This window comes from Camelus ferus, chromosome 11 (genome assembly GCF_009834535.1).
Source record: "Camelus ferus isolate YT-003-E chromosome 11, BCGSAC_Cfer_1.0, whole genome shotgun sequence".
NCBI classification, from domain to species: domain Eukaryota; kingdom Metazoa; phylum Chordata; class Mammalia; order Artiodactyla; family Camelidae; genus Camelus; species Camelus ferus.
Genome location: NC_045706.1, coordinates 30746761 through 30774513, shown reverse-complemented (window position 1 = coordinate 30774513; position 27753 = coordinate 30746761). Strand labels below are relative to the sequence as shown.

The 27753-nt window shown below is 43.6% G+C and overlaps 1 protein-coding gene across 5 annotated transcripts in view; it reads right to left on the bottom strand.

The window, feature by feature from the left end:
- MYOF (myoferlin) overlaps positions 1–27753 on the bottom strand; it is a 148155-nt gene that overhangs the window by 84377 nt on the left and 36025 nt on the right. For all 5 annotated transcript variants that reach the window (XR_004323874.1, XM_014558348.2, XM_014558349.2 and 2 more), the window contains exons 4-15: positions 25509–25617; positions 23055–23142; positions 10704–10870; positions 9931–10059; positions 7300–7362; positions 7159–7209; positions 6345–6375; positions 5762–5877; positions 5002–5128; positions 3618–3721; positions 1474–1542; positions 1328–1371 (exon numbers count right to left, since the gene is read on the bottom strand). Coding sequence is in view for 4 of the 5 variants with exons in the window: in XM_014558348.2 (XP_014413834.2) it covers positions 1328–1371; positions 1474–1542; positions 3618–3721; positions 5002–5128; positions 5762–5877; positions 6345–6375; positions 7159–7209; positions 7300–7362; positions 9931–10059; positions 10704–10870; positions 23055–23142; positions 25509–25617 (1098 nt within the window). In the remaining variant the exon portion in view is untranslated. The remainder of the gene's footprint in view (positions 1–1327; positions 1372–1473; positions 1543–3617; positions 3722–5001; positions 5129–5761; positions 5878–6344; positions 6376–7158; positions 7210–7299; positions 7363–9930; positions 10060–10703; positions 10871–23054; positions 23143–25508; positions 25618–27753) is intronic.

Below are 27753 nucleotides of genomic sequence, written 5' to 3'. Positions count from 1 at the left end.
CAGTTGTGCAAATACCCTACAGGGTATGTAACCTAAGATCTGGATCCAAGGGTTCCCCAGTTAAACAGGGTCTCTCTAAACATCCTGATCTGCTATTGCTTTGGAGAGGGTGGACTAGGTCAGGAAAAAAAAAACACCCCACATTTGCAGCAACCACAGGCAACTCTGGGATAGCTCAATCAGAGATCAACCTACTGCAGGCCAGAATGGTCACCTGAGCTATGCAGGGTTCAAGCCCACACTCCTGAGGATTCCTAAGGCCCCTGGAACACCTTCAGCGTGTCAACTGAGGGGCCCAAGGGCCTTAAAACTAGCTCACACTCATTGGAAGGGGGATTCATTTTGGCCTTGGCCCCCTTCAGGGCCCTCAATGATGTGGTCAATGACTTCACCCTGTGATGTGGTCATTGAACAAAATAAAGCCTACTCCTCTCCTCCCAAAGTGCCTTGTTGCCATAGTCCCAAGAGGCACTAACATGAAAGTCATTGGGCCAAAGGAAAAACTAAGGCCAGGCAGGATGGGGACCCAACTGAGTCTCTAACTATCTGAGTGACTGTGGCCAAGTCACCTGACCCCTCTGAGCCTCAGGGTCCCCATCTGTAAAATGAACTAGTAATAGTCTCTGTTCCTTAGGGTTACTCTAATGACTAACTGCAATAATGTAGATAAGGCCTGGGACACAGCACCTGGCACTTAGTCGTGCTCAAAACACAGCAGCTAAAATAATAATAAATGATGATGATGATGGTGATCCCATTGACGACTGTGATGATATTTGCCATTCCCACCCCCAGGAAGCTGAGGGCGGCCAACTGAATGACCCATCCAACTAGAGTAGACCCAAGAATGGCCTCATTATGGCCAATTATTGCTAGGAGGTTGGCCTAGTAAAAAGTCCATCAGAACTTTTCAATGAATTTTCTTTGCATTCAATCAGATAGGGAGCTCTGTCCACTTTCCTTTCTAACAACAACTCAGAATGTTTTGGTGATTCTTCCCAGAGTAGTTTACTCTATTTCTGAAGTCTATTTTGGACAGTCTGATGGTATTTAAAGCCTTGATTTCTTATCTTGGGGTATATTCAGATCATTTTTCCTTCCTTCTGTTTATTAGCAGCTCAACCAAGATATTTAAAGCTTTTCTGCCACTATTATTATTTTTAAAGAAAACACCCAATTCCAGGAGCAGGTTATCCCTTCCCTTTGGAAGAAAAGTAAATGTCCTGAAAAGTAAGAGTTAGATCCTCTAAAGTAATGTTCCTTAATATCCAAATGTTGAATTTTAAATTTTAAATTTTGAATTAGACACAAATCCTTTTTAACTCACCAGTCATATACTGTTAATTTTATTTTTTCACAGACTGAAGGAAACTATTAAAAAGAAACGGAAAAAAAAAGTAGTTATTTCTCAACTTATTCAGTAATTATAAGAGTAAGTATTCTTACTTTTTCTAAAAGAAAAGAAAGTCAAACCTTGATTTGAAGATTAACAACTTGATTCCACTCAGGGTTGGCATTTTTCTCAATTATATTCGTGCAAACCTGTAAAATCATCAAGACAAAACAGCAGGTGTTCAAGTTCGTTATTTTTCAAAGTTTATAATATATGCATATTAGTTTATGACCCTAGCAGTTTACTTATAAGCTATATACTTAGCAACCTCGCTAAAAGTTTATTTTTCTTGGTAACAATTTGGTAAAATATGACATGGGTTTAATTTTAATCTTTGCTTCTTCTATACACTAAAAGTTAGTTTCCATGGTGGGGTATAGCTCAGTGGTAGAGCGCATGCTCAGCATGCATAAGGTACAGGGTTCAATCCCCAGTACCAACAATTAAACGAACAAACAAATAACCTGATTACCCCACCCCCCCACAAAAAAACCCAATAAAAGTTAGTTTTCAATCACCAGATTACTAACATCGGATTAGCATCATGATGCAAGAGTTAATATTTAGTGAGTATGCATTACAGACCGTCTAATAAGCATCTCTTCACTAACATGTGCAAACTGATGTTTTGATCCTGCACACCAGTCCCTCTCCCTGCTCCCCAAAATGCTCCTGTCTTTCCATTCACAAGGCTGCTCAGGCTTGAGCCAGAGTCAGCCACCACACCTCTCTTCCCATCACATGCCTCATCCAATTCATTAGTAACACCGACACCTCTATTTTCATCTGATCTTCCCCAGATGCCAGCAGTGGGTTCCCATCTGGATCCCTACTTCCTCTCCTGCCTCCTTACTTTCATGCCACTCCCCGCATAGCCACTTCTGTCAGCTCCTCGAGTATACACAGAATCAAGTCAACTCAAACTCTGCCCGATAAAGCCCTACCTGCCCCGCTCCCCCACCCCATCTCTCCAACCTCATCTCTCAGTTTCCGCCTGGCTTGCTCCACTCCCGCCACATAAGCATGCTTTCCCCGCAGATGGATCTCTTCCTTGGAGCCTTTACATCAGCTCTTCCCTCTGCCTGGAGGCCCCAGCCCCCCAGATCTTTGCATCATCTAGGACTCTGCTCAAATGTTGCATCCTCAAGGGTGTCCCACCTGAAAACCCAGCTGATACCCCTCCAGCCCCCGGCACCAATCACTTCTTGTCCCATGCTTTATTATCTGCGAAGTAGTCAACACTAGCTGAAGTTATTCAACTTCTTGTTTGCTTGTCCCTTCTATGTACACTCCACAAGAACAAAGATTGTCTCGCTCACTTTATCCCCAACACGGGGGACAGTATCTGATAACTTAGTAGACGCACAATATTTACTTCTCGAATTAATGAACCCTTTCAACAATCCTATGAGACTATCATTATCCCCACATATAGTTTAGGAAATTGAGACTCAGGAAATATGGAATTTGCTGTCACTGCCCATGGAGTGGGGTGAAGCCTGCATTTAAATCTGGCTTCATTTTGCTCCAGAACTGAAGTCCTTTCTATCACCTCCCACAGACTCTCCCAGTAAATATCCCAGGCCCTGTGTGGGGTTTGTGACATCTCACTGTCATAAATAAATGGTTCAGAGACATAGAAGATGCTATGTCTTCATGCCTAGAACTGTCTGGTGCATTGTTATTCTATGTAGAATCTCACTCTCCAATCTTCAATCATCTCTGCAGGTAAAAGTGGTGGTTGCAGGTGTTCCTACACCAAGAGTCTCCCAGCTTTCTTCAGAGCACTGGGATGGGGTTCCCTTGCTCAACTCTCCATTCTCAGCAGCTTGATGGGGCATGGGAGGTGAGAAACCAGACAGGAGTGGGCAGCTGGGTATGGTGGGCTATCCGCCCACATTTACCAGGGATCACTGTTGCTCGTTAGGGACCTTACCTAGGATTAAGATAATGTGTGGACCTGGAAATAATCCAAATAATTCAGTGGTAGCTTTCACTGTTCTAATGTTTCAAAAAGACCGAATTTTCTCATTTGAGTTCTGCATACTTTGTACTCCAAAATAACCCTCTGGAGAAGTCTGGCATGTTCAGGCTCAGATAATCTGTGTTCCCGCACAGTGTCCAGCTCATCAGGGGGGTACTCGAACAAAGAATAAGCAAGAAATCACTCCAAGGAAAAGCACATGTGTTTCTAGAAGCATCTGCATTTAGATCACATACAAACCTTTTTTCCAGCAAAGGAAACTTCTACAAAAGGATCCACTAGGTTTTTCTTATCTGCGCTGCCTCCAAATATCTCCTTGACCGTCTGGGAGAAGGCGTCATCCACTGGAAAGCAACATGTCACACAGCAGAAATTAGATCTGATTTTTCTTAAAAGAACAGACATCACTCAGCAAGATTAAAAATTTTCTCCTACAGAGAAAAATAGTTGCAACAAGCATTGTTCTCAAAAGTGGCCAGCACTAGGGGCACTGGATCGCAGAAGTCCTTTTTGTCTTGTTTGAAAGAAACAGAAAATATGTTCTTCCCACAAAGTTTTCAAATCAACAGGAGCACCTTGAGAAATAAACCAATAAATTATGTTGGGAATTGATCATTTATTGAGGGGAAAAAAGTAGAATAAACTCCATCCAAAAAGAGTCAGAGGCAATTCAAAACTCAGGCCATTTCAATTTGGAAAAGGTTCTTTAGGTCAACATATAGGCCTAGTCTGACCTCTTCTGAGAAATTATAAGGAAATTGGGCATAATCAAAAATTACATGTTTAATTAACTACAAACAGTAAATTTCTGTTTTAGCAAACTTAGTGAACAGAGATCAGCTGAACAGACCCAAGCAGGCAACAGCATATGAGGTTTAACTTATTTACTTTATTTAAGCTATTTCTGAGGGGAAGTGGTCTGGGAGGCGTTACAGGGTGTTCCCAGGAAAGCAGCAAATCCTAATGAGCTCCTTGGCCTGTACAATGGGTGCTACCTCCTGGGGATTGGGAGAGAGGCCCGGTGCCCCAGGACCCAGCAGGGAGCAGACAGGCCAGGCAAGCCAGGTAGGATGCTGGGTTCTCTGCAAGGACAGAGGATTAACTGGACTGCTCTCCATGAATACAGTCGCTCTAAGTCATTCTCTTAGATGCACCCAATCTCTTAATAACCGTATCTCGTAACACAATCGTGACAGACTTTCAGTTACTGGCACTTAGCCACATTTTGCTCAGCCATTTTTAATAGTCTGATAGCAAAGACATTATTTGTTTATAAAATTTCACATTTTCATTGGGGATGAAAGGAGTTAGCAGGGCTGACTGCTGACCTCTCTTTGAGAGTCTCTAGAATAAGGGGAAGACGTGGAACACTGACGAGAGATGGGATAGAGCTGAATGGGTCAAAGGCTCCATAAGGACCATGGGTCAGTGACCAATAGGCTGCCCTGTAAGCCTGTGTAGGTGGCTTTCAGTGGATCCAGAATGAATGAAAATGACTCCACAAAGGCCTTTAAGAAGAGAGACCTATGGCAGGGACCACTGGTCACTATTCAGAGTATAATTTTAATACATCTCATCCTGCAGATAACTGATGGTCCTGGGGCAGAAGCAAATCAGTACGTACTCTGGGGGATGTCCTCCGCTCGGTAGATCTTTAGCAGGAAGGTCACCCACCGGAGGGCGATGCCAGCAGGGAGTAACAAGTTACTCTCCACGTCATCACTGTCATTATCACGATCTTGCTTCTCAGGCTATTGGGGACACATGATCACACATTATACACATAGAAAAGTGGTCCTTGGAAGAAGCCAAATCGATGCTTGTCAAATAAAACCCATCGGAACTCTTTTCATTAGGATTTCCTGTATTTGGGGATTAAGAGTTCGGCACCAATTCAACCTGAAAGCTGCTCTACAAAAGCAACGCTCCTATGTTTCTTTGATCACTACACTACAAGAAAATAATGTGTCCTTCTGTAATCTTATGAGCACTAAATAAAGAAAGAGAGAGAGAGTTCCTGAAGCTTTTCCTAATTTCTTTCTGGCTACTGGTTTGCCGTCCAGCTTTCTGGAATAACAACTGCACATTTAGGGAGCAATGACTGATTCTGCAAGTGAGCCACGCTCTGCAGATACGGCGATGCGGGGGAGTCTTAAAAACATACACCTTTACTGAATAAAAAACCCCACTCATAGACACCAGGAAGGAGCCTACATGAGCCAGAATAATAACACTGTAGTGAAGGAAAGGACAGCTGCTGAAACATTGGAGGGCTGGGGTTATCGACCAGAGGCTCCATTTCACAACCCCTGACCCCCACTTGCTTAACTCTTGGTCCTCGTTTTTAGTGAAAAAATGTAAAGGGTAGAGAACTGGAAGCTCACGGGAGGTTCGTCTCCGGTTCCCAGGACGAACATGCTGACTTTCAGGTAGCCTTTAGCACCCGAGCTGTCATCTTCGGGGTCATTGAGAAGAAGCCATTTTCTCATGACAGCATGACCTAAAATAAAGAAGGTGTAAAAGGACAGGGACATGCAACAGAGAAGCTGACAGGTCCGTGACTTCATCTGCTATAAGATAAACAAGCATTTCCTCCAAGCATTGCCATGACGTGCAAAATTCCCCAAGTGAGACTCTATATTAATGTCCACTGCTTTGCACTGACTCCCCACCCACATCCTGCCCTGGTGTGACTCAAACAGGACACTCTAAGCTCTATTAACTGGTTTTAAAATTTGAATTTGATAAGATGAAACTATCCTCACAAAACAGAGAAAGCCTACTTGTAAATGTTAGGGTGATTATCATTAGATTAAATAAAAGACATTCATACTAAGCTACTATTATAATTCCCACCACATATCTTTTCCTCTTCTTAACCAAGAAAAAAAAATGTTTTTGATTCCTTGATCCCCCCAATTTTTTTGATTCCCAGAATCTTCAAGTTCATGGGAGAACATTACTTACCAGGTTCATCATAAACGAATCCAACATCAATCTGGGAAAAAAAAATTTTAAGTAGTTCAAACAGATTTTAAAATTAGTTCAATCATCTCTAGAAATCATCATTATTACATTTAAAAATAAAGCTTTTGACTTGACAAATTACTTTGTGACCCAACATTTCCATCTTAACCTCTCTGTACACCCAATGCCTTGCCTGAAGTATGATACACAGAAGGCCCCCAATCCATCATTTTGAATGAATAAGCTAGTCTAAGAGCTGGAAGGGACATGGTGACCAATGTGTCCCGGTTTGTTTGGGACTTTACCAGTGGCATAGAAAGTATCACATTCTGTGGAACCCCTCAGTCCCAGGCAAGCCTGGACTTTGGTCACCCTACAGGAAGTCACCTATCCAATTATCCTCTTCCCTCTCCTCCAACTAATGCTAATGCTAATATTAATACAACCAATTGACTGGGCACTCCAATGTGCCAAGCGCTGTGCTGGGTGCTTTCTATATTCTATCTCACCTAGTCTTCATTTTACAGATGAAGACACTAAGGACCAGAGAGGATGACATGTGGCTAGTTTGTGGCAGATAGGGTATGCCTGACCCAGATCATCTTCTAGAACTTCTGATGTCTTACTGGCATTCCAGCCTTCAGCAAGGATCACAGCCTCAATGTCTTAGAAGGATCATAGCCTCAATGCCTTACTCATAACCTTAAGATGTTACCCAGATGGGCATCCTGAGACCTGGTCAGGAATCAGATTCCTCATTATGAAAGAGCCCATCTTTGATGTAAGTTGAATGGAACACACAGTTGACACCCACCTTAAATTCCCCCATCAGACAGTCTGCCCGCAAAGAATGGGAATTATAAACCTAGAAGAAAGAAGAGCAGTGAAAAGATTACCAGTCGGATCTGGCAGTTCAGTTAGTGACCACTCCCTTCCTACCCTGTGGTCCCCGTACCCGAATGCTGATGATCTCATCCATCAATTCAGAAGGAGTCTGGTGGACATTGTAGAAAAATAACTGTTGAAACAGAAGAGAAAAGTGTTTGAAGGTCAGCAGGGGTAGACTAGCTTTAGTGGGATCTGCTGCTACAATTTTGGGGGCCCTCACAAGAAAATACAAGGCACAAACCCAAATTAGGTTTGACCACATGGACATACTGCAGGACCTTGCCAAAGCCCCTGGAGCTTAAGCACCATGAGATTCACGGTAAACTCTGCATGTTGGAAAAAGGCAAAAGGGTTAAGTAACAACTATAGCGTTTACTTACCTAAATAAAATTGCTCTTTTGGGACCAGATATGTAGTAGTTAACTAAAGATCTAAGGTTATTTCACATGCTTAGGGCTTGCATGATCTGGGAACTTGAGGATAATTCTCTACCATTTTTAGCACTATCATTTCTATCCAGTGACTCTAATTTTGTTCTTTCTAAGAACGCACTTTTAAAGCCAAATCTTCCCATTAGATTATATTGGTCCCTCAGTAGAATCAGCATGGACCACATTTTAACTCATGGTGACAGCTAAGTTTAAGAAGGTTGATTCTTGGGAAATGAAAATTGGGATTATAGAGGTTGTACCATAATACCAAAACTTTACGTACCAATAAATGTTGATCCTAAGAGGGAAAGATTGAGCATTTATTTAAACTGAGACTTTTTCTTCCTACTTTTAACCTAGAAATATTTCAAATTTACAGAAAAAAATTGAAAGAATGGTAAATAAACACCACATTTCACATGTGTTCACCTGTTACATTGGCTTTTGGCTTTATCTCTCTATTTTTAACAACTATTTGGAAGAAGGTTCTGGATAACATAACGCTTTACTCCTTAAAAATACCTTTGCATGCATCTCCTAAGAGCAAGGACGTCTTTCTACAATAATCATAATACTGTTATCATACTCTAGAAATTTAACATGTAACATAGTAAAATTTCAAAGTTCTACAATTGTTTTGAGAAAAGTTCTTTTTAGCTTTTTTTTTTAAATCTAGCATTCACTCAAGGATCTTCCATTCTATTCAGTTGTTGTATCTCTTTAGTTTCTTTTGATCTCGAGTAATATTCCCGGCTTATTTTTGTTGTTTATTTTTGTGCAGACAAGATGCTTTGTAGAGTATCTCACAACCTGGATTTCTGTCAGTGATTCTTCACTGTTAGATTCAAGTTGACTGTTGGACAAGAAATGGCACAGGTGATGTTGATTACTTCCATTATATCACATCAGGACACACATGTCTGTCTGTCCCATTATCGGTGATCCCAAGTTTAATCACTTGGTTAAGAACATGTATGTAAATTAGGGATTTTTTTAGTAAAATCTTTTTATTGATTTATGAATTGGTCTGTTTAGAGGCCTCGTTATTTGATCCTTTCCTTTTGCCAAGAGATCTAATCGCAAAAGAATTCATTAAAATGGAAAAATTCTGAGGTGGAGATTCACGCTGGGCTCCTCAGAATGTAGCTGAGTAAATATTTGTCCTGCATTATAAATGGATTGAAGGGTCCCATGCCTTAGGCATCAGGTCACCCCCTACCTCATCCTCCCTGCAATCTAGTCTTGTCCTTCAACGTGACTCTCTCCTGGCCTTTCACAAGTCGCTTCCAGTGGCCCCATCGGTGTGCACCCACCTTTTATGTTAGCTTTGACCCTACTTATCTGCCTGTTTGCCTGCGGTTCACCTAAGGAGAAGTTAGAAGGTGAGAAGATGGGGCGTCTGAAAAGCCGGGGGCCAGCTGGAACAAAGGGAAAGGAACAGGAGCACTATACGGAGGAAACCGGTTCCTTTTGTGAATAGAGATTGGAAAAAAGAACCAAGGCCAGAGCCAGGGCTGGGATTACAAGCTGTAGGAAACTAAGAGGACCTGGGAGAGGAAACTATGGCAGGAAAGGGCTGGGCTCAGAGAACAGAGCCTGAGCCCAGAGGAATCTCAGAAATGCGTCTCCTCAGCAGAGTAAGGTTGGACTCTGAAAAATTCCCCAAACTTACCATTTCTCCTCATAGCCCTAATTGTGGAGTTTCCTGACAGTGAAGATGACTATCAAGGTACTCAGTATTTTTGAAGAATGTTGCAGAAGAGGACAACAGAACACACTATATTCTCAGTATTGGGGGGAAAACCTTTTGGCTCATAACTGCTTTCCTTTAACTTATATTATTTTTATAGCCAAGTAGGTTTTGACACCTTTAAAAAGTCGGTGACTTAGTCACACGAGTCATCCCTCAGAGACATCTGCTAATTACAAAGAGCAAAGGCAGATGTAAGCTCTTGGTGTGCTCCATTGTAAGGGACGCGAGGACCGCTTAGGAAGGGCTCCTTCCGGAATTTGTTGCAAAACCACCAGAAAGATACCAACAGCTCTGGAAACCAAGGACGAAGCAGGCCGTGTGGCTTCAAGACTCAGTGGTTCTTAGCGAGTCATGTTTACTGCTGGTACCTTGTATTGTGTGTACAATTAAGTCTGCACATTGTTCCCCTCCCACATGGGACAGGGGACGGTGAGAGGACCCAAGAATAGATGTATAAATTTATATGCATATAAACAGAACAGACTCAGAGCAGGACACACATTTGTCCATTTACCTCATCAAAAAATGGATTATTTCCTCTCTTGATTCTTGTTCGGTGTGTCTGGCCACAGATGTGGACTTTGACCACAGGCCTGATGTTGTTGCCACTTAACTGCCGGCCCTCGATCACTTGGACACGGATCTGCAAGCACAGAAGGGGAGTCGTTACCAATCCTTTCCCAGCATGAGGTGTAAGAGAATCCTCAGGTGTTGCCTTTGCTTGTCCACCAGAAAAGACCACTGAAACCAGGCCAGGGCAGCTTTGCAATGCACTAGGTGCTCTCGGACTGGGTGCGACCATCTGTGCTCACTCTCACGGTGGGAACTGGAGTGGGGATGCAAAAACCAAGAGCAGTAGTGAGGTTGCAATAGTCCAGGGCTGGCCCAGGAAAGGGCAGGGCTGGGCAGGGGCCTCTGCTCAGACCCCAGCCTCCCGCCCGGTCTTCCTGAGCCCCAGGAGCTACGAACTCACTCTGTAGCCTATCTCCCAAAGAAGGAGCCAGAGCTGTGAAAAACGCAATACCTGAGCTTCTGTTCTTTGATTAGCGCTTTCCTACCACCAAAGTGGATTTTATTTCTCTGAAGTGCCTCATCTGGACTGACTACATTCACTGCTGCATGCAGAAGAAAGGTGGGAGCTCTTCTTGCTGGGTTTGCCCTGACATCCCTTTGTGCTAGCTGAGCCATCGCCCACAGGCAGAGGCTCTTCCTCACAACACCACATTTGCTAGAAGTTGGATGATTTGGTGGCACCACAGGCATGCGGGGCGCTCAGGCTATTCCTACCTGGAAGTCCTGTGGCTTGTTGGACAGCATCCGCCGGCTGCTCTTCCCTTTCGTGAGCCTCCGGGCAAGGTGAGCTTCTGACACTGTCCCTCCCCGGCCCTTGGGCACAGGGACCCTGACTGTACCGTCCAACCCATCCTCGTCTCCGCCATCTTCCTCCTCTTCTCCTAAAACACCAAAAAGGGATCCAGTCAGAGATGGCTCTCACCCTGGACGTGTCAGAACACGCTGGTTTCCTGGACATGAGGAGTTTTCGGTGTTCCTGAGGCAGCAGGTGAAGGAGATGCTTATTGGTAATGCTGACTTGGGATAAGCTGTGACTCAGATACAGATTCTTTTTTTTTAAATTGAAGTAAAGTTGATTTACAGTGTTGTGCTAGTTTCTGGTGTGCAGCACAGTGATTCAGTTATACATATATACATTCCCTTTTATACTCTTTATCATTATAGGTTATTACAAGATAGCTCCCTGTGCTGAACAATAAGACCTTGCTGTTTCTACATCTTATGTAAAGTAGTTAGCATCTGCAAATCCCAGACTCCTAATTTATCCCTTTCCTTCCTCCCCGCCCCCAACCCCAGTAACCACAAGTTTGTTTTCCATGTCTGTGAGTCTGTTTCTGTGGCCTGAATGAGTGTCCTGATGCACATGAACACATTTTTCTAAAGAATCTATATATGACCATCATTTAAAAGTCACTCATCAGGCTGTGTTCAAGGTGATGGGGAGAACACAGAGGCCACTGGGAGAGCGAGAGGAGGAGCCAGTGCAAACAGATCCAGCCTAAGATCACTCAGTTCTAATCTGGAAACCCAGCCTGAGGTCAGGGGCCTTTCTGCAGTGAGGACACTGAGATGGGGAAATGCCGTGGAAAACTGGAGCCCTGCAAAGGGGACAACTCTACCCTTCCTGCTGCAGGTCTTTTCTCTAGATTTTTACTCATGAGGTTCTGTACTGACCCCTTTCTGCTGGAGGCTCCTGATCATAAATGCCCTCTCCACCCTCATGGCAGATGAGAAACTCACCTCCAATTTTCTCACCAAGCAGACCAAGGTGGTCACCATACTCTCCCTTCGTTCTCCTGGCTGTCACTTCCACACACATCTGTCCCCTCATTTATCCCCCAATCTTCCCTTCAGACTCCGGAGGAAAATATGTTTCCTGCTTAGTAGAGTGAACCCCATTCCCATGCCTGAGACCGCACTTCCTTCTGATTCTTTGGGGACCCCTCCAAGTGACCCCCCTTCTCAAGTATCTCCACTGGCTCCTTCCCCACAAGGACCTTCTCTCTGCCTTCAAATATGCATGGATCTCTCTCTCCTAAAAAAACAAAAATCATCTCTGCCTTCTATATCTCCCCTTTTAGTCACAAACTCTTTAAAACTCACTGACAAACGTCAGCTTTTCTTTTTCTCATAGACAAAATATTTGAACTTCCAGTAATCTGTACAATATAATTTAAGAGATTAGAAGACTAACCACCTTGTCCAAAAAAATACCAGCATTTGCACTCCCACCCTTTGGATTCTGAAACTTCTCCATTACAAGGCAAAGGAGTCTCAGGTAGGAGACAATTTCCATCTGGAGTAATCAGTCAGTCACTCACATTATAGTATGAATTAGTTCCATCACAGTGTCGGCTATTAAAACTTGGACTCTGGTTTCACGCTGCCTGGGTTCAAATCCCAGGTTCAAGCTATGTGAGTCTGAGCATGTCTCTTAATTTCTGTTTCAGTTTCCTCATTTATAAAAAAGAAGAAATAATAGTATTTATCACAAGGTTATGGTAAAGACAAATTAACCTATATGCAAAGTCTTTAACACAGTTCCTGGCAGAAAGCAGTACCAAATTTGTTTTTTTTTTTTTTTTTTTTTTAGTTTTGTTGAGAATTCAGAACACTAGAGAGCAGTAATGGGGTAAGGTGGGGCAGTCAGTGGGCAGCACGGGAGTCAGGGCACAGAGGGAGGAAGTGAAAGGTCCCTCCGAGGTACTACTTCAGAGGTTAGCCCAGGGGAGCCCTCCAACTCACCACCCCTCTATTCATGCTCGGCCCACCCAAGCCTGGCTCCTGTTCTGCGAAGGTCAACCATGATCTCTTCTTGCTAAGCTCAGGGCCCTTTTCTGAATCCTCATGCTCCACCTTCCATGGCATCGGACACCGGGGCCCACACAGACTTCTTTGAATTGTGCAGCTCTCCTCCTGGCACTCTGACTAAATCTTTTCAGGGTCTTCCGAGGTCCCCCTCTTTGTCTCCTATTCACGAGGGTGACTTCCCACCCTATTCCTCAGCCCTCTGCTCCTCTGACCCAACTTTCTCTGGATCCAAACTTCACAGTCTTTCAAGAAGTCTTAGACCCACAGAATGTCAGACTAGATGGGACCTTAGAGATCCTCAGTCCAACCTGACCCTCCCCCCATTTTCAGGTAGAAAAACTGAGGTCCAGAGGTTTTAGCAACTTGTTAGGTGATTAGGAGCCAAGCTGAAACCAGGACCAAGTCTTTGCCTGACCTCGCTGGTTTAAGACTAGATCTAGAACCAGGCTGCAGCTGAAGGAGATGCTGTCCTCTTCATTCCTCTGCATCTTTGTCAGGACACAGGGAAACCCCATAGAAGCCAAAGGTGGAGAATAGCTACCTCTGTCCTCTGCATGATAATCTGGGTCTCTTCTTCCCTATTCTTAAAGAGGCTTCAAAAGGGGCTCGCCTGCTGCCCATCGTCAGGCACCCAGATCCGAGCTCTCAGGATGTCCTTCCTCCTCTTCTCCACCAGGTGGGCTCCTCACTCCCTCAAGTTCCAGAGGAAACACACGTCTTGGGAAGTCCCTCCCCACCTCTCCCAGAGTAAGCCCCCTTCTCGGTCTACCACACATGGTTCTATCCAGTCCTCACCACCTAGTGAGGACTGGATCTGTTGTTAACCTGTAGGTAACCTTCAGAACGGTGGGGTGAGGCTTGCCCTTTTCATCTTTGTACCTGCCCCGTGCCTGACATAAATCCTAGCACATAGCAGGGGCTTGATGAATGCGGAGTGAGGAAAAGAACAAGGGCACCCTCACGCCTGCTCCAGCCTTCTCAAGTACTCCAGCAGTTTGGCAAAACCCCCGCACAGCTCTCAGGAGAGAGCACTCAGACGCCAGGGGGCGCTCCTCCCAACCCAGACACCAGCCTCAGGGAAGCAGGGAGGGTCAGGCTCCCCTTGCTCAAACCTGTTCCGGACTAGGCAATGGCTGGCAGGCATGGCTTTAAGCCTCTTCCAACAATGAAAATCAACTTCCTTGGACCATCCTGGGCCCAAGTGGGATTTCCTCCCTGCTGTGAATTATTCCACTTGGGGTTGGTGGTTGTTTATGGCAGAAGGAGTAGATCATATCCCTGCAGAGCTGGGCTCTGAACAAGCCCTCACTGAGTTCTTGAATGAAAGATCCAGAGAAAAACTGCAGGTAGCAAAAAACCAATTGCTTTTGGAAACACCTTGTTAGTCAGACTTTAGGCTGAAGGATGGATTAGAGGAAACCAGCCTGAGTCATGCTTACCATCAGCATCGCTGCGTAGCAGCAGAAGGATATTTAAGCAGGAAATCACCCCTTTATGTGGCAGGAAGCTGTAAAGGATTAAACAATGCTAACACTCTAAGTGTTCCACAAAGAACGATGGGAGTCCTTAGGGCACTGCCGAACACGCCCTTCTGCACAAGCTGTTTCATCACCCAGCTTTAGCGGTTGTCCCATAATGAGACCCAGGCAAGCACTGGAGCCACAGCCAAGCAGATCCACAAAGAATGACTGTTTCATGATCACAGAGGGCAGTAAGTTAGGAACTGCTGACTGAATAGGAAGCTGCTGGTCGTATTTGCTTCCTGGGGCTGTTGTAACAAAGTGCCACACCTGAGTGGCTTAAAACAGCAGGAATTTATTCTCTATCAGTTCCAAGTCCCTGAATTCAAAAATCAAGGTGTTGGCAGGGCCATGCTCCCTTGGAAGCCTCGAAGGAAAAATCCTTCCTTGCCTTTTACTAGCAGGTGGCTCCTGGCAATCCTTGGTGTTCCTTGGCTTGGGCTGTGCCACTCTAATCTGCCTCTGTGTCACATGGCCTTCTCCCCTGCATGTCCCTATGTCCTCACCTATTCTCATAAGGACATCAGTCATTGGATTTAGGGCCCGTCCTAATCCAGTATGACCTCATCTTAACAGATTACATCTACAAAGACCCTGTTTCCAAATAATTTCACACTCTGAGGTTCCACATAGATAGGAATTGGTGGCGGGGGGACACACTACTGAACACACTACAATAGCCATCTTTCCTGTCTTTCCAGTTTGCTCCATCATCACACCAGCCCACAAGTCTGCGGTCACACAGGCTGCCCCATTCTTCCACTTTCTCTGCCCCCCACTTCCTTGCTGGCGTTGCTCTTCTCTTGACCTGTTAGGTTCTGTGATCTAACACTGCAATCGCTTCTCTCGTGCCTCTCAGTACCCCCTTCCCCTCACTTCCTCGTACTCACCTGTTCCATTCGACTCTCCACTTACTACACCCCATCACCCAGGTAACTGAACATGAACACACACCTCACTGACTAGGGTCACTTTAATTTCATGATCTCCAACCTTCAGTAGACTCACAGGGTTGCCCAGCCATCCTACCATGTTTCCTCTGCTTCCAAGTTCTCCTAAATCCTGCTTTGAGATGCCACTGACTAGCCAACAAGGTCAAATCCTTTTACTTTCCTGAACTCCCACCTGTTTTGCACCTTGAAAGCTTCCAACACCCTCTCTACCCTTCTCACCATCAGCTAATGATCTTCCTTCTTATTTCACTGAGAAAATAGGCAATCAGGGTGGCCAAGGCCCCCCTGGCCAGCAGGCCCTTTTATCCAAACACTTCTCATGCCTCTTAACTTTTCCACCTAAGCACTAATTGAACCACCATCCTATGTAATTCTCTTCCATTCCTTGATAGACAGTCCTTTCTCCATGAATATTTTATGCTTTTTTTCTTTTTTGGTCAATATTTACTATTTCCCCACAGTAACCTTGTTTTTACAGAGTCTTAGAATGCCCACCTCTGCCTGTGATATTAATTTTGTTTCTCATGACGAGGTCTTATTAAATGGTAGTACTGGTTATGGCAGAATTTAATTACCTTGGGTAAAAGGTCACTGCAAAATTAGAACAAAGGGCTGGTGTGATATCATCAGTGTAAGTTAAAAAGTACAAAGCAGAACAGGAGAGAGTAAGTTTCTAAGCATGAAAACATTTTGGAGATAACATGATGATTTAGCTGGAATGATGAATAATTCCTCTGCTGGGTTTCTAACATGCTAAAAGTTACATAAAGAAATGTCTGCTTTCAACCATGAGCAATTCATTCCCCTCCATTCTGATTTCTGGGTAAATAGCATTATATGGGCCCTAAGAATCTTCTGGAATGGTTCCAATAGATAGATGAAAGTAAAGGTACCATGGAAGAGCCTGTAACCAAACACTGATGCAAAAACGAGCTTGCAGGGAAATTCTGGCAGCGTCTGCCTTTGATTGACTGAAGCTGTGAGCCAATCTAGGAAACACTGTCCAAAGAGCTCTGTCTGAATCCGGACAAGATAATGTTCACCAAGTAAAACACTCCACTCCACGGCTTCTCAATGTGAGCTCCAAAATCAGCCTCCATCAGAACCTCCTGGCGGTCTTTGTGAACCATACAGATGGGGGTTCTCCTTCACATCGGCTGGATTAGGCCCTCTGGAGGGACGTGCTGGAAATCTGCACATTTAAGGATTTCCCTTGATGATTTTTTTACTGTGTCTAAAGTTTCAGAACCACTTGTTTATCATGATCACTTCAATTTTCCTAAATATCCTAGGGGGAAAAATGGCCCAATACAATCAGTTTGCTGGACAAAGCCAATTAGGGACCCAACTGTGGAAACACTGCCTGCAGTGATGTTCTAGTACATTGGGCATGTTCCAGTGCAGCTCTGAACAGGATAGTCTGTTGTTCAGAAAACTTTCCATGGATCCTCAAGGTCTGCTCATCAAGGACAAGTGTCTTGGTCGGGTACTCCCAGCCCTCAGGAACATGCCTCCCTTTTAATTACTCCTCTGAATTAATCAGGCACTTTGGTCTATTCAGTAGTGTTCACCAAAATGCCCTTCTTAAACAAAAATGCAAACCATATCCATGGCCCATCCATCATTTAATCATTCACTCAATCAACAAAGCATTTATTGGTTTTCCAAGTGCTGAGCTTGGCAGTAAGGTTACACAGTTGAAACGTACTGCTGAAAAAGTACTTTCTCTAAGAAATTGTACATTCCCCATGTAATAATTAGATTAGTCTTCTCTTGAGGAATTTAGTATATTCAGCTCTAACTTAGTTATTCATGTTTATATCTTTCATGCAGAAATAAATTTCTACTGAAATACAAGCTCCTTGGTGGCAAACAATGCCTTTCTCAGCTCTGCATGCCCCACAGACAGGTGTCAATAAATGTTTTCTGAACTGGATTGAACTGAATTTCAAGTAAATTGACTTTGGTGTTTGTGGAATGAAATAAATTTGATGCGGCCAAGTCTGGCTATAAATGATTTTCTTGCACTTCTAGCATTGGACAAAGAAGCAATTTTAACAGATGGTTCTTCAAAAATAGATGTGAGATTTTTTAAATAGTTTATTCCAGCCGTGGAATGTAAGCTCCAGTCAAGCTAACTGACATCTGGTGAATCAAGCGGCCAAAGTAACAGGTTTTCAGGAGGGCAAGCCTGTGTCTGGGTCAGCTACCCCTGTCATGGGAAGAGTCTCAGAAGTGGGCCAGTGAATGCGGTTCCTTTGCCAGCACACATCTTCAGTCAAGGCACCAATGCTTCAGGGTCTGTAACCTTTGTCATTTTGATGTAAGAGCTCCAGGAAAGCATTCCTTAAAAATGAACCCCTTAGACACAACACCAAAGACATGATCCATGAAAGAAATCATTGATAAACTGGACTTCATTAAAACTAAATACTTCTGCTCCGTGAAAGAGAATGACAAGACAAGCCACAGGCTGAGAGAAAATATTTGCAAGAGACACATGTGATAAAGGACTGTTATCTGTTTTCTCAATTATTATTCTAAAGCCTCATCTGAATACTTCTGATGTTAAATGCACTTTATAGGGACCGAAAAAAAAAAAAAAAAGAGAGAGAGAGAGAGAGACTGTTATCCAAAATATACAAACAACTCTTAAAACTCAACAATAAGATAATAATGACCTGATTATAAAATGGACCAAACATCTTGACACCTTACCAAAGAAGACATACAGATGGCAAATAACTATATGAAAAGATGTTCCACATCATCCTCACCAGGAAAACACAAATTAAAACAATGAGATACCATCACACGCATATTAGAATGATCAAAACCCAAAACACAGACAACACCAAATACTGGTGAGGATGCGGAGCAACAGGAATGCTCATTCATTTCTGGTGGGAACAGAAACTGGTACAGCCACTTTGGAAGACAGTTTGGTGGTTTCTTACAGACGAAACATACTCTTAACCTACCATTCAGCTACCTACATTCCTTGGTATTTGTCCAAAAGAGTTGAAAACTTACATCCACACAAAAACCTGCACATGGATATTTATAGCAGCTTTACTTCATAATTGCCAAACATGGGGGCAACCAAGATGTCCTGTGAATAGATAAACTGTGGTCCAATCAGACAATGGAGTATTATTCAGCCCTAAAAAAGAGCTACCAAGTCATGAAAAGGCAGGAAGGAACCTTAAATGCATACTACAAGTGAAAGAAGCCAATCTGAAAACACTGCATATGGTATGATTCCAACTCTGTGACATTCCAGAAAAGGCAAAACTAAGTAGACAATAAAAAGATCAGTGGTTACCAAAGGGGAGGGAGGTGGGGGTAAGAGAAAGATGAATATGCAAAGCAAGGAGGATTTTTAGGGCAATGAAAATACCCTGTATGATATTATAATGATACATATACACCATTATACATCTGTCCAAACTTGTGGAATGTACAGCACCAAACATGAACTCTAAGGGTAAACTACAGACTTTGAGCAATTATGATGTGTCAATGAAGGTTCGTCCTTCACAAAAAATGTACTATTCTGGTGAATGATGTTGATAATGGGGAAATCTATGCAGGTGTGGGGAGAGGGGGATATGAGAAATCTCTGTACCTTCCTCTCAATTTTGTGGTAAACTGCTCTTAAAAAAGAATCTTTAAAACACCCATGAACCTATCAAGTATTCAGTTCCCATGATCTATGGTCATAATTAGTCTCTTCAACTTGCAGAGGTGAAGTTGTCCTGAAAAGCTTCACTTTGTGTTCTATCATTAATATTTCCAATTTCTTCTCTGCAGAACCCATGATGTGGATGGTAACCTTTAAAAATCAGTATCCATAGTCATGAACAGTGGTTATCTCAGGAGGATGGGACTGTGAGAGATTTGTACTTTCTTGTGTCTTATATTCCTATGATGTTTACATTTTTACAAGTAGATATTGCTTTTGAACTAAGAAAAATCAACAGGTTCATGTTCTAAAATTTGAAAAGATCTGTATAAATTAGAGGGAGCGGACTCATGACTTTCATATAAAATGGTAAGGTTTTTAAAGTCAATTCAAGAAAGGTAAAAAAACAAATTCTGGGCCACATATGCTGTTTATGTTAAGATGTGCGTTGGTAGGAGGTGTGGCCTCCTTGCTGTTACTTCTCTGTCTCAGGTTTGTTGGACTTGCTTCCCCCCAAAACTATACGTTTTTTGATTTTTTTTCCTAGTGTCTTCCCAAGTATGGAGTCGTATTAAGAACTCAAAGGTATCTTTGCTTGGTTGAATTGAATTCATGTTAAGACAAAAAGAAGTTTTCTCTTAAAACATCCAGATAATCTAGGACATTGAAAGATTTTTTTTTAAATGCTGAAGAAAAGTTTCTTTAAGTCAGATTATGAACTCAACACTCAGAAAGCCACTCTTGATCCAGCCGGTGGTGGTAAATGTTAACCTTACACAACAAAGAGGGCACTTCCAAATCAAAGAAACCTGTTCATTTGTTAAAGAAAGAAATCTCACTTTGGCATTTCACACTTAAACACAAAATTGCCCTGTGGACACAGCTCACTTGCAGGCCAGCACTTGGTGACAGTCTTTGTTTGAAATCCAGGTAAAAGGAACCCAAGTTCTGGCTCATTTCCTCCCTCCATCCAGCAGTATCAGGATTAAAAAGAACCTCTGAGGCCAATTTTGGAACTGCTGGGAGTTAGCTTCCTAAGAGGCTGGGGGACCTCTCCATCCAAGAGGCACTGCTGGAGTGCTGGTTCTGCCAAGACAACCCACCACGTGAGGAGAAAGAGATGCAGGCAAAGGGAGCCTCGATGCTACAGCTTTCTCCCCAGTGGGTTTAAAAGTTCAGGAGTTGGTACTTTTCCCATTTCTAAGGAACCAGCCTTTGCTCCAGGGAAATTGCATGTTTTCTGAGCTTGGGCTCACAAGGGTCCTTCTCAGGAGATGGGACCTCCCCCTACACTCTCAATAGCTTGATAAATCGCTTATTCTCAAAATCTTCCTGGTACACCAGGACACAACCCTTTTTTTTTTTTGAAGATTTTTTTTTTTAAAAAGCATTTAGTCATCTCAACATGACTCTGAGCCAAGCCAGATCATTCTTTTCTAATAGCTCTGCTTTTTAGAGGAAATAATTTGAATGTTTGCACAGACTGTGCCTCTCAACTGAGCTCATGACTACAAGCAACTTGGAATTGTTTTTGTAATAATAGTAATAATAATAATAGTAATAGCTACCACGAAGCATTATCTCATTTAATCCTTGCAACCACTTTATGATGTACGGTGCTACTCTCCTCCCCACCTTACAGTAAAGAAAGCTGAGATGCAGAGAGGTTAAGTGACCAACCCAAGGTCACATGACTAATAACAATAGACACAGAATCCAGCCGAGGCCAGTCTGACCCCAAAGCCCTTGCTCTTATCCACAATGTTACACCTTCAGGGAAAAAAAGTCTTGTCTCCTAACCTGGACTGAGAGTTCCTGGAGGGCAGGAGCTGTGTTTAAAAGAATTTACCATCCCCAGCACTGCAGCATCAAGCGACAGGTCAGAAGACCCAGCAACCAATTTCTTCACTCCATAAATACTAAGAAATTGTGTGGTACCAGTTCACCATAAACTGTAAGTTTCCCCCTTTTACTTGAAAGAACCAGTGTTATTTTTTATCCTAAAGGCCCAGCTGAAGGCGTACTACAAAAAGGCTCATTTAACATTTGGACTCTTGAAATGGAAACACATGATGAAACTGTCTTTTATCTATCAGTATACAGGGTTGAAGAGTGTCATCCCAAGAGTCATGCTCATCTGTAACCTCAGAACGTGACCTTATTTGGAAATAGGGTCTTTGTAGACGTAATCAAATTAACATGAGATCGCACTGGATTAGGTTGGGCCCAATCCAATGACTGGTGTCCCTATGAGAAGTGAGAAATGTGGACACAGACACAGAGAGACAGCACCATGTGAAGACAGAGACATACAGGGAGAACACTGTGTGATGACAGAGGTAGAGAGCAGAGTGATAGGTCTACAAGCCAAGGGACACTGAGGATTGCCCGCGACCGCCTCCTAACAGGAAGAGGCAGGGAACAGACTTTCCCTGAGCGCCTAGAAGGAAGCAACCGTTGACACTCTGATTTCAGACGTCTAGGCTCCAGGACGGTGAGAGGATAAATTTCTACCATTTGAGCCACCCGGTTTGTGGTACTTTTCTTACAGCCGCCTTATGAAACTAATAAACAGGATATGGCTTAGGAAAAACATCAGTGTAAGAAAAGGTATCCTGATCCTCCCCATTCAGAGGCCACACCAGATAGCCCACCAGTGGGGGCTGCCTTTTTCAGGCTTGAAAGGACCTAGTGTCCTTCCCAGGCCAATGCAAGTGCTGGTGACGGCCAGCATTGGCAGAGGGGCCGGAAGGAAGTGGGTGGGACCACTCAGTTCAGCCCCTGATGGAGCGTTGTTCGGGACTGCATGGGTTCCTCTGTGTCAGATTTGTCATCACTGCTGTGGCAGCAAAGGGAGCCAGGGACATTCTCAAGCCACTGCAGGGCCCTTGTGGGGCCAGGAGAGTCCAAGGACTGAGCAGCCTGCCCATGGTGCCGCTGCGCAGAGGAGGGAGGCAAAGTGCTGATGTGCTGGTCTGTGTCAGCCCCAACTGTCCCCAACAAAGAAGGGGCCAGCTGACCCAAGCTGGACACTCACAACTACCAGGTCAAGAAATGGTTTCAAACCTTAATATCGGGCTATCTGCAGAGTGGGTGAATGGAGGCAGTGGCTGGGACGAGGCTGAGGCAGACAAGAAGTCAGACAGAAGAGGGCAGCGACATCACAGGGCAGAAAGGAGGTGCCATGAAGACCCCTCAGGCGGCCTCAGAGAAATACAGAGAGGACAGGCCCTAAGGAGCCAAGACTGGTGGGAACAAAGGCCAGGCACCCACCCAGGAGGGAGAATTTCAAGGCAGCAGGTGAGTGTAGCAGGATGAGGGGGTCCAAGGCTGGGGAAATGGGGGCGTCTGGGGACGTGGCTCCAGGCAGAGGAAGGCACAGACATGTTTAGCATCACGTCACCCTGTAAAGAGGCTAAGAGGAGGTCGAACTCAGCTTTATGAAAGGCCTGACTGTCATAGACTTCCCTCCACCTGCGGCCCAAAACCTAGCCCGAGCCAAGCCCCAGCCCATCCAGAGCGGCACCTGGTGGCCCTGAGTGACCCACAACACGTGTCAGGGAGCAAGGAGCACAAGGTGGGATATGCAGAGAGCAGCACTTGGTTGAAGGACCGAGGAGCTGTTCAGAGGCTGAGAGGGGGTCGGGACAAGGGAGAGAGAGGCTCCAATCCAAGGGCAACAACCAGGAGACTGGTGCTGAGTGCACAGCCTGCTGCTTTAGGAGTGAAGAGACATGTGAGGAGGGCAGAGGTCACTCCTGAGACTCACAACCAGGTAACACCGTATGAGGTGGAAGCCACAAACCTGAAGCAAAGCCTGGCCTGGGACCTTCTGCTGGAGTCTGTGTGCTGGACAGGCTCACATGAGGCTGCTCAGGAAGGGACTGTCTTGCTGTCCCCTTGGCCTTGAAGGACATTTTGTAGACTCTTGTAATGTCCCAACACAGGACAGCTCCACCTGCCTCACAGGGCCCTGTCTAGGTGGTCAGAGAGCTACAGATGATACAGTGACAAGGAAAGCTTCCTTGGACACTCCTCGTGTGTCTGTAGTAGATGCCCTCAGGTATAGGCTGGGCCTTCAGAAGGGTCAGCTTACCTCCCATGCCCGACACGCTGGTCCCGCTGGGGTCATTTGGATGCGGAGCAGAAGGTGGTTCATAGCCAATCACCAAGTCAATGGTGGCCTGGGTGGAAGCAATTCATGGCAGACAGGATCAGTGCAGGGCATCAAAATGCAATGGACTCAACACAAACCAATTCAGCAGAAGGAAAAGTTCTAGAAGGGGTGAGCAGAGGGATGGGAAAGCCAGAGAGAGAGATAGAGAAGGATGACACCTCCACTGTTTATATCTTCCCATGTGTGAGCCCAGGTGCAGTGGGAGTGCCTGGAAAGCAGTTACCTGGTACAGGCTGCCAAGTGTATCACTGCTCATAAACTGGAGGAAAGTTGCAACAAGCAAGCATGAACTTGCAAAGAACCTCCTTCCTAGGATGGAGATCCTCTCACAGAATTACAGTCACAGAGGCTCATTTTAAGTGATTGACTTATCTGTTTAATTTCGTATTAATTGCCAAAATTGATTTTCACACTTGTCTCTAAAAAGAATGTTGAGTGACTAGCAAAGTTACAGAACAACGTGATTCACAAAATAGGGTTAAAACAGGGAACCAAGTCTGAGTAAAGAGGAAACAAATATGCAAATCATGCAGTTGAAGTAAGTGTCATCCCTCCTGCGTGAAATGTGCCCCCAAGATGGCTGAGAGCCAGGGCAAGGAGATCAGAGAATGTCATGCAGCTTTCATGATCAGAAAGGAAGAAACATACTAGTTCCTTATAGGAGATAAGGTTTTTCCCACTTTAAAAATCTAAGTTGAATTGCTCACATGGGGCATTATTCTAGGGCAGAGTTTCTTACACTTTTATATTTCAACGCGACAAAATTTCAAAAAAGTTCGCTACAGGGGACTCAACACAGGGTCACCGACTTTCATTTTGCCAAACACATGCCCATAACTACCATCTACTGTTAGGATCATTTTATAAAATAAAGGACTTTTAAGAGCAAAAATGCAGAAGGACAAACAGAATAAACAGAGTCCTTTGAAAATAAGGACAGCACACACACCCACACCCACACCCCCCACCCAAGTTACCAGATAAAATACAAGACAACATTTGGGACATACTGATACTGAAAAATCATTCATTGTTTACTTGAAATTCAAGTTTAAATGGGCATCCCACGCTTTCACTTGCGACTTTTGCTACATGTGATACACACACGCACACACCCCAACCCCTATATTGTCCTTGTCTTTCCCACCTGTCTGCTCATCAGTGAATACTCCCTCATAGATCAGCACATTCTGTGCCAGCTTAGGAACTATGACCTGGGAGACACTGAACAGGATAATAAATGACGCCCCCACAGCAGATTCTTGGCAGAGAATCATAAGAGCAGCATCTCACGGCTACAACCAGGCCACGAAAAGAGCACTGAATGCAAAGATCATGGAAGGTTCAAATGACAAATGTAATCAAAGAATCAAACTCTCAAACCAGGGCCCCCTAACAGGGATGAGGAGATACCAGGGGGCCAGGACTTGAGGTCCTTACTCCATTCAATCACCATAGTTCTGCCATTTCAGGGTCTACATATGCTCTTTTCTGCTTTAAAGAGGAAAAAAAAAGCCAGAAAAATCACTGACTTGTACCACCTTTCCTTAGCATCATTGCTCTCAGCCAGGTTTTGGGTAGAGAGATGACAGCCAACGTTCCCAATTTACATTTAAGATTAGAATGCTAATTCACAGCCAACTTGTAAGTTTTGGATACTGGACCAGCAAAATTGACATTCCTAGTGGGCATTGATGATGAGTGCTTGCCTACAGGGAAGGCCTCTTGAGGTTTAAGTTTTCTCCCTTTGCCCAGGCTCCCGAGCGAAATAAATCATTTGGAAAATTAAAGGATCAGAGTTTAATGGGACAAGCATGGTAGCTTTATAGTGCTTGTTAGCAATCACAAGAAATCTGAGAGCTGTGATGCTTGAGTCAGTTTTTTTTAAAGCACACTTGAAAAAGAGTCTCTCCCTTTTAGTCTTATTTCAGACAATATCAAGATGTACTTATTTAGAGAGGCTGTGATCAGAAAACATTCAGCTGCCAATGCAATAATAAAGATCATGATATTAACATCATAATATTCCAAAGTAATATTAATGAATTATCTTCTGTGCAATGTTTCAAAGAGTGTCTGACACAGAGCTATGCTCACCACACAAATGTTAACCCCCAAGTGAATATGAACAAAGCTGTACCAAGAGAGGGACCTACTCTCTTCATAGCATTTTGCCCCAGAAAATCACTATTCTGTGATGAGAGTACAAGATAAGGTGATACCATTTTTGTGTGTGTGTGTGTGTGTGTGTGTGTGTGTGTGTGTGTGTGTGTGTGTGTGTAGCAAGCTAAATATAATTTCACACTCTTTTCTTATTGAACCTTTGCTTAATCACCTCATTTCAAAGCCATTCAACAAGAGGGGAAAGCTCACCCCAGTCTCTTGCCCCTTCTCATTCAGCAGCGAGATCAGTTTGTAGGGCAGTGATCTGCTCTGGTCCCCAGTCAGGTCCTTCAGGGATACGGTTGCCGTGCCAATTAATCTGCAGGAGAAATGAGAAAGCACACAGTAACCTACATAAGAGACATGTTTCCATTTACTCCTATTCATCTGTTATCATTAAAATGACTCATAACAAAATGTGGGCCATTCTGTGCTCTCCCCTGTGGGTATTTTGGCTGTAAACATCTCATATCAGCCATCACTTCTCCACAAGTAGTCATTTCAAGAGCCAAACTATGGTGCCTGTGAAATTTCATGTCATGAATGAGGTCGATGGGTGAGAGGGAAAGATTGAATACAGCCCCCCAGAATCTAGGAAGAGAGAAAAGTAGGACAAAATTCAAGTATTCCTCTGTAATGGAAATTTAAAAGAACCCATAAAACATTGCCCAATGTAAAAATGCCTCCCCAAAGGAGAACTTCTTGAAGTGTAAGTAGGTTTCCAGCTTACTGATGGGGCAATTTGCTAACCCACAATCTCTGGAGCAGTATTCGAAAGCTGGATGTGTACACTTCTCTCTCTTCCTGGACCCTGAGGGACTATATTCAGCCTCTACCACTTACCCATCTACCTCTTTTGTTTTTGTTATATTCATTTGCTTTATTTTTTAGATCCCACAGATAGGTGACAGCATACAGTATTTGTCTTTCTCTGTCTGACTTATTTCACAAAGTATAATACCCTCCAGGTTCATCCAGGTTGTTGCAAATGTCAAAATGTCATTCTTTTTTATGGCTGAGTAACATTCCATTCATTATATATACACCACATCTTCTTTATCCACCTCCAGGTCCATCCAGGTTGTTGCAAATGTCAAAATGTCATTCTTTTTTATGGCTGAATAACATTCCATTCATTACATATACACCACATCTTCTTTATCCAGTCATCTGTTGATGGATACCTAGGTTGCTTCCATATCTTGATAATTGTAAACAATGCTGCTACGAACATTGGGGTGCATGTATCTTTTCGAGTTAGTGTTTTTGTTTTCTTCAGATAAATACCCAGAAATGGAATTGCTGGATCATATGGTAGTTCTAGTTTTAGTTTTTTGAGAACCTCCATACTGTTTTCCATAGTATCTCTGCCAATTTACATTCCCACCAACATTGTACAAAAGGTCCCCTTTTCTCCACATCCTCGCCAACATGTGTTGTTTGTGGCCTTTTCACTGATAGCCATTCTGACAGGTGTGAGAGAATATCTCATTGTGGTTTGACCATTTACCTCTCAGTGCACATAACATATTGGTACAGAGGTACCCCGTGTCCCTGCTTACTAGAGTGAAGCTCCCAAAAGGCAGGATTGCTCCCTGTCCTGTCCCCTCCTCCAATCCCAGTGCTTGGAACATAGTTCACTTATTAATAGATATTTAGTGAGTGAAGGAAAGAGTAACTCTACATATATTGAGAATGAATACCCAAAATACTTCCGTAGTCAGGGCATGTGATCAAAAAACTTTGTTGAATACACTTCCCCAGGGAGTTAGTCAATGTAAAAATGTAACCTGTGGGATACAGTCTGTAAATTGGGGGTTATAACAAGCAACAAGGTAAGAGAGTGGGTGAACTGAAGGAATTCCCTTTGTGAAATGCAATCAAAAAGGAAAGAGAGCCCCGGGGTGTGTTCGCACTATGGATACTGAAAAAGGAAAAAAGAAATAGGAAGAATTTTTAAATGTTATTTTCTTATACCATGTCTACATTGGCAGCGACTTATACTAACTCATAGCGGATATGATAGCATATCATAGCATTAGCATAAAAACAGAAAACTAAGTATCAAGTCCTCCAAGTGATAGAAGAGATTCCTTCTATCAAAAACCCACAGTGAAGAAATCATAGTTGAGCATAAAAATAGCTCTGGACTCTCAGGCAAAAATAATAATTGGGAAAGTTCACCTTGTGGAGAAATATTCATTTTAATTTTAAAATGTTGTACATTTTCTTTTAAAATCAGGAAGTGAAAGCTGATGTCAACATGGACACATTATTTTTGAACTGACATATATCTGTATTCTCCTCCCCCACTCAGACCTCAGAAGTCAGACCACACTGTAGACCTGGGGTCTGCCATCCAATCACATACATCCAGTGACTCAACAGTATGAGTAAGTGATTTCACTTTCTATGAATAGACATACTTTACTGCACAAGACCAGAAAATTGCTAC